Genomic DNA, 8,142 nt, shown 5'->3' with positions numbered 1-8,142 from the left:
AAATAAATAGTAAAAAATCTAAAATATTTCTTTTTAGCCATTGAGCACTTTTTATTCATTTTTTTTATATAAACCAAAATATCCTTTGCGGGCAGCTCTCCTTCAAAAGATTTAACACTGCTGCATACTCCGGACATAGATCAAATCTAAGATCTCTGGTTAAGTTGGAAGAGATCCTTACCATCTCAAGCTCTCCTTCAAAAGATTTAACACTGCTGCATACTCCGGACATAGATCAAATCTAAGATCTCTGATTAAGTTGGAAGAGATCCTTACCATCTCACCCAAGTGCTGGGTCTTTTTATTCATTTTAACCATAAGGTGTAAAGAAAAAGAAAGAATAGATAAATAAAGATGAAAATTTGGTTACAATTTTTGGCATTTACATTTTTTTTTACAGATCACAATCCACAACAACCGTGACTAGTGAGAACTCGAATCCAAAAAAAAAAAAAAAAACATTATAATCAAACCAGATTAATATTTTTTTTTCATCATCAACTCACTAATAAATATATATTTTCCTAAAACAAACTCACCTAACAGGCTAACACCAATCATTGGGACAAAAAATACCCAAAAAATAACAACAAAAAAATGTTAGTGATAATTATTTGTCCGATCCATGAAGACCGAGTGAACTCACTCACTGACTCACTCAGCAAATTAGATCATCATGAAGCAACGGCCTCGATTCTCCTACAAACTCAAAACCACTACTACTACTACTTCTCTTTCTCACATCCACGTGGCAACGATTCTGAAAATCCTCAATCGTCGATAATCTCGGTTCGGGTCGGGCCATAACCCGAAGAAGCTCTTCAAAAACCAACTCATCACACGGTATAGCAAGCGGTCCATGGTTACAAAAACCGTACTCCTCCTCCGCCTGCATCAGAAGCTTCTTGAAGATCGGGTGATTCAAGTAGCTAGCGCGAACCACGAACCTCCTCATCGTAGGACCCACGCAAACCGCCACGTGTCCTTCCGGCACATCGGTTGCTAATCTTGCTTTCTTTCTCCAACGGAGAAGCATTTGCCGGAGCCGCACAATGCGGCGGATTTTACTGCTTTTTCCGGTAATCATTGACGGTAACGGTGACGGTGACATTAAAATTGGAAAAGTGAAAGTGAGAGGGAAAAAAGGTGGAGTGTTGAAAAAGTAACGGAGCGGGTTTTGTTTCGTTGTAATGGGAATTTGGAAGTGAGGAAGGTGGAACGTATATATGGATTTTGAGAAAGCGAAATGCCATTGGAGTTGGAGATAATTACGAGATTATGCCATTTTGTTGTTGCGTCTTTCATTGTCAAGCCCATGTGACGACGTGAATGGGTCATGTGGGCTTTGTTTTGAGCCCACTAGTTTTTTTTATGATGATTCTTGTTTTAGTGCGGTAGTACAAATTTGTAATGCGATGTACTAAATCTACTTTAGGAAAGTTAAATTAAAGATAATGTTAACTTTTTGTTATCCTAAACAGTTTTTTAATATGGTTGGATTCTAATTGTTTTTCAATTTTGATTTTGTGTCCATGTATAGTGCCACCGCAGTTATGCGGAGTGGGAGTTATTAAACTATTTAAATTATAATATGAGAAAAGAGAGTATCTGTTTATAGTGCAAGTTGGATATCTGAAATTTTGACATGACCATTACAACTATATTGATTGGTACTGGTATATCGACACAAATCCTTTTGATACATTTTATTAAAAGTTAATAAATTAATTATTAGCCGACTAAACTCCCACAAAGATGTGTACTGAATACTCCAAATACATGTCAACCATATGAAATGAATCATATTTCTATTGTACATGTCTTGACATATGTATAGATATTATAGATTATGATATACCAAAGTTATAAGTATAGACTTTGGTCTTACTATGTGTGACAATCTTATTTGTTTGTCATTTGTAACATGGTAAGTACCATTTGATATATGATTTTTAAATGATTGAGTTGGGAGGTAGTTTTTTTTTTTTTATCAGAGTAGTTTTTTTTAAAGTTACATCTCGTTAGAGTAGAGCAAAGTTTAGGGGTTTATTTATGATATGACAAGCAGTGTGTGGCCTATTTGAAGGGTTATATTAAATGCATTAGTCAGTTAGTTCACACTGTGATTAGTTGTTATAATTAACTACTTAACTCTAAGTTAGTTAAGTTTGTAAATGTTGATGGCTTTTTATGGCAAGGATGAAATTGGTTTTGTTGATGGCATGATTCCAAAACCATAAGAAAATAGTCCTCAATTTCGATCTTGGATGCGCAAATATCACTGTTTCTTCATGGTTACTCAATTATGTATCAAAAGAGTTTTTTTTTAAAGTGTTATATATGCTACAAAGCCTGCAGAAATTTTGAAGGAACTTTAAGGTTGTTTTCAATAAAAAAAATGGGCCTCGTGTTTTTCAATTGGAAAAAAAAAATCCCCTCGGTTGTACGCAAGGAACCTACACTGCGAGGGCTTATTTTGCTCAATTTAAACTCTATGGAAAGAATTAGGAGAATTTTGACATGTTCATACTTGTCAATGTGGGGAGTGCAACCTATTGTTGATCATCTTCAAAGTGAGCATATTCTTATTTTTTGATGGGGCTTAATGAATCGTTTAATCACGTTTGTGGTCAAACTTTGTTCATGGATCCTTTGCCTTCAATTAACATTGTTTTAGCTATGTTTTCTCAAGATGAGAAACAAAGGGAAGTAACTGCTACATTGCCTCCAATTGAATCACCAATTACTTGTGTTGTTCAATCGAACTCTAAAAATTTCATGAAAGATAGACCAACTTGTGCACATTGGGGTGTTCTTGGTCATCTAAAAGAAAAATGTTTTAAACTCCATGGTTTTCCTCCTAGATATAAGAAACCTCGGAGTTTCGGGTCATCAAGTCAAGCCAACAATTGCAATGAAAATGGTTCTTCAAATAGCAATGTTGTCATGGACATGTCTGCAACAACTCCTCACAATTACCAACAAATCATTCAGTTCTTACAAACTCAAATGTCCAAGGTTGAAATATCTAAAGCTAGTTCATCAGAAAATTCAGTCATATGTATGAGTTTTTCCATTCTTGATTCTCATAAATCACATTACTCTAACACTTGGATAATATATTAAGATTACACTTCCCACATTTGTTGCAATTATCCCTATTTGAGTCCTATAAACCACTATTGTATACATTTATCACTCTACCAAATGGTAATCAAGTTTTTGTTCATGCCATAGGTAGCATTACTCTCAATAACACTTTAATCCTTCAAGATATCTTATATATTCCTAGTTTTAAAGTGAATATTATCTCAGTGGAAAAATTATTGCTTACCTCTCATCTCAAATTGATTTTTGATAATGATCATTTTTAATTTCAAGACACCCAGAAATCAATGATGATTGGAAAGGGTAACCTCATTTCAGGACTATACGTTTTTCTAAATAATTCTACTAAGTCGGTCCCTAGTATACATAACTCTTGTAATTCAGTTTATACGCTTGAACATGCTCATTTGTGGCAACATATGTTAGGACATTTTAATTTATATTATACATTGTGATATATGGGGGGTCCTTATAGTAAAGCCACCTATGATAGTAAAACTCACTTCTTGACTATTGTTGATGATTTCAGTCGATTTACCTGGACTTATTTGATAACCAATAAATCAGAGCTCCTGTGAAAATACAACAGTTTTTTAATCTTACAAAGACCCAATTTAGAAATGTTATTAAAACCATCAAAACTGATAATTCCAAAGATTTATGCAAGACTCAAATTCGTCAAGATACATGCACCATTCACCAATATGCTTGTCCATATAGACCTGGGCAAAATTTTGCTATGGAGAGAAAACATCAACATCTACTAAATGTAGCTAGATCCTTGATGTTTCATGCCAAGTTACCAATAAAATTTTAGGGAGATTACATAGCCACAACCATATTTCATCATAAATAAAACTCCTTATGTAGTCTTAAAGAGTAAGTCTCCTTTTGATCTTCTTTATTACAAATTTCCTACTTATTTTGATTTTATAGTCTAGATGTCTTTGATACATGTACATTATACCTCAGCATGGACATAAGTTTTCTCCTAGAGTTGTCCCATGTGTTTTTCTAGGTTATCCTATTGGCTATAAAGGTCTCAAAGTTTATGACTTAGTCTCTAATACCTTTCATGTCTATAGAGATATTAGTATCCATGATAACCTTCCATCCCATGTCTGATAATAATAGCCATGTTAATCCTTTTAGAGTCTAACCAAATCCCATTTATGATCATCTCACAGATGATCATACTCCTGTCATTTATTCCACAAGTCATGACAATCCTAACCTTGAGTTACCTATGTCCATTTCAACCAATAATGATCATTTATATCTTATTTCTCTAATTCTTAGAAGGCCGAATAGGACAATAGATCCCCTGCAAGTCTCCAAGATTTTATTTGTCATACTCCTTATCCCATTTATCACTCTCTTTCTTGTAATAATCAGTTTGTCCGATACAAAGAATTCATCATGAAAGTCTCCTCAGTATATGAATCTTAGTCTTACCATCAAGTTGTCAACATTCCTGAATGGTGCAAGGCCATGAGTGAAGAAATACCAGCTCTTTAGGCAAACAACACCCGGACAGTTTAACCTTTACCTCATGACAAGAAAACAATTGGGTGTAGATGGATATTTAAATCTAAGTTCAATGTTGATGGACTTTATTTTATAGATACTTTCTCACCATTAGCTAAACTCAACACTCTTAGAGTCTTGCTCAGCTTAGAAGCTTCTCATAAGTGGAAATTGACTCAACTTGACATTAATAATGCTTTCTTGAATGGGGATTTTTTGAAGAAATCTATATGGATTTTTCACTTGGTTATCCAAGTGAGAGGGAGAACATGGTATGTAAGTTGAATAAATCTTTATATGGATTAAGACAAGCTTTAAGTCAATAGTATCACAAATTATCTAAAACAATTATGCATCGTGGTTTTAAATGGTCTTCAACTGACCCCTCCTTGTCTACTAAAGGTACATGTGGTTCACTTGTGGTTCTTTTAGTATATGTAGATGATATGCTCTTGCCATTCCTATTTTTTACTTGGTTCAAGAAACACATACAATAATCCAAAGTATGTTCAAATTAAAGCTACTTGGAAATCTTAAATATTTGCTTGGTCTTGAAATTGCAAATTCAAGCAAGGGAATTCATTTGAGTTACAGAAAATATACATTGCAGCTTCTTGTGGGTGTTAGTTTCATTGCTCTCCCCATGGATCCTATCATCAGTTTAAATGAGGAATATGGCCCTTTGATTTAAGATGGCCCTTCTTATGATTGGCATGTTGTTATATCTGACTATTTCCAGACCAGACGTCTTATATGCAGTGAATAAACTCAGTCAATACACGGCTTAGCCTACACATCCTCATATGAATGGAATCAACCATATATTAGAGCATTACCAAAAGACTTTTTCTTCGTCTTATAATCAAGTTTGTAACATGAAATATATACCTTCCAACTTTAGGGGGAGTATTAAATGCATTAGTTAGTTAGTTAGTTAGTTCACAATGTAATTAGTTGTTAGAGTTAACTACTTAATTGCAAGTTAGTTAAGTTTGTAATTGTTTTTTGTTAGCATTCATCATCTATATAGGGGAATGATGATTTACTTTGTATAAGAAAGTTAACATTCAATGGTGAATTTCACTTAATCCTCCAAATTCTGCTAACTGCAATAGGTTATCAATGAGGTCGTTTTTCCTGGGTCTTCAACAAACGTGAGAGATGTGGAGGAGAAAAGTTTTTCTTTTTTGCTTGGAAATGGATTTTGGGGAGATCAGCTAAGAACCCATACACCTTCACATTATGTCTTCAGAATCCTATCCTTTGGATTAACCAAAAGCGGATTGACATTTATTGCTAGATTGTAGGTGTGGGTGTTCCTTTGTTTTTCTTGGTGGTCTTTGATACGGTGTTGATGGTCCTGATGGATTGAGAGCTAACTTGTTCTTCATTATGGTGAAGTTTTGAGGGAGGATTTCGTTGGAGTTTGGCTTGGAGTGGTTTTATTGTTTTTTGTGATTGTATTTGTTTGTCTTCTTTTGTTTGTTTAGTTTGTTTTTCTTGGATTATCGGCTGCTGCTTTTAGTACTTCTTATACCATTTTTTACGCATCTAAACTTGGTTAGGTTCATTCTATTTTTTCATCTTTTATTATATAATATGTAAATTATTATTTGAATTAAAAAAATGTGAGTTGTGAATATGATATGCTGACTTAACTTCGTAGGCATGTATATATAATAGTTTAGACCTAGCAAATATTGCATCAGTCTTTAGGTTATTCCACTTATTCACTCAACCTAACTCCTCTTAATTAGGGATCGTAGCAAGTGGTCTTTTTTCGAGGATCTCTCATGATGTGTATACCTCGCCCACATGTGGAGCACGTGACTAACTCGCCTTTACTCATGTTAGGATATCTCATGTGTCCCGCATGACTACATGACGTTAGGATCATGTTGTTGCAATATGTGGGCCTTAGGCTACAATATTGATCATAATCCATAACCTCCTAAGCATGAGACATGTAAAGTTAATGTGGTTGAGAGAGCTCACTTGCGTAAATATAGTAAGACGAACTACAACCCCTAAGCTTGAAGCTTGTAAAGGCGAAGTGGTTGCGGGAGAAAACTTGCTCAGAAATAATATGGCACATGATGGGCGTAATGGTTAGCACACTAAGATCAAACTAATCGTGATTGTAGGATGGAAATGATTCACATCACATATTATTAAACAGATTCTTACTTTTAAATTGTAATTCCTTGTGTCGAAAAGATTTGGTTTGATTTAGAAGTGTGGAAATAGTTTGTTACACACATATTTGATTTAGATATAAATTAGATAGATTTGATTTAGGTCTAAAATAGATTTGATTTGATTTAGTTTCAAAATAGGTATTTTGAGATTTTATAGTTTTGGGCTTTTGGCTTAGAGAGAAAGCTAACCTAAATCCATAAATAGAGGGAGTAACCCCTATTTTTGTAATCAAGTCAATTAAGTTGTATTCACGGTATTTTGCAGTTGCAAAGTGAATAAAGAAGTTTCCACAGTTTGTGGGCAGAGAGTTACTCTACAGAAACCCTAATATCTTTTCTTTTTTAAATTTCTTTTTCTTTTCATCGTTATTGTGATAGAAATTCATCATAGATTTAGGTGGATTTCCAACACTTACTAAAGACACTTCATGATCCTCATCAAATGGTATTGATTGAAATGATAGCCTTGATAGTGATTTTTGTTAGAGTAGAGAATTATTATTAATTAGATAAATTAGATATTAAGTTAATTTAAGATTTAATATTAGTTATTCTTTATTTTAAGTGTTATTGAATTGGGCTCTTTTAATGTTTGGGCTTTTAATTCATTATTCATTATGAGTCTTATATATGTAGTGTCTTTGACACATTTTTAAGGTATCAATGAAAAAAATAAAGTTTAATTTTTATAGCTTAGTTTTATCTTTCTCTTAGTTTTATAGCTTTTCTCTAGTTTTTTTAGGGTTTAGATTTAGCTTCCTAACATTGGTAATGTTGCTTTCATCTTTTGCACTCAATCCTTCCATGGCATATTCTTACTACAATCATTCATTTCCTCCTATACATTCACTCACTCACATTGTTCCACTACAACAACCATTTCTGCTCCACCATCCATAAATCCATATTCTGCATATTATTATGCATCCTCAAATCCTCCATTTTCAACCTTCACTTCATACATCCCATACCAACAACAACACATAGTTTCTGCTCCACCTCAACAATCATCCTCCACATTCTATGAATATTCAAACTACCCTAACTACCAACCTCAACCTCAAGATTTCTTTTCACAATCAGAAATTGTTCATGAGTTAGAAACTTTAAGGCAATACTTAACTGAAACTCAGAAAATCGAAAAACAAATATAGAGAAGAGTTGAAGGTACATATTCAAAATCTTTCAAAATCATTCAAAAAGTCACAAGAAATATTGAAAGAGAAATATATTCAGAGAACTAAAGAAAAACAGATTAAAGAAGAAAAAGAAGCGGAAAATTCTGATTCACTAAGATGTTCTCCGACGA

The 8,142-nt window shown here is 33.6% G+C and overlaps 1 protein-coding gene across 1 annotated transcript; it reads right to left on the bottom strand.

Moving 5' to 3' along the window:
* Window positions 1–324: 324 nt before the first annotated feature.
* On the bottom strand, window positions 325–1,183 carry LOC131607103 (auxin-induced protein 6B-like). The gene has a single exon (XM_058879142.1). The coding sequence runs from the start codon at window positions 1,109–1,111 to the stop codon at window positions 659–661; it is 453 nt and encodes a 150-aa protein (XP_058735125.1). The 5' UTR covers window positions 1,112–1,183; the 3' UTR covers window positions 325–658.
* Between the last annotated feature and the right edge of the window lie 6,959 nt (window positions 1,184–8,142).

Source organism: Vicia villosa, linkage group LG5, assembly GCF_029867415.1.
Source record: "Vicia villosa cultivar HV-30 ecotype Madison, WI linkage group LG5, Vvil1.0, whole genome shotgun sequence".
Taxonomy (NCBI): Eukaryota; Viridiplantae; Streptophyta; class Magnoliopsida; order Fabales; family Fabaceae; genus Vicia; species Vicia villosa.
The sequence above is the reverse complement of the archived record's forward strand: the minus strand, read 5'-3'. Positions and strand labels throughout refer to the sequence as shown.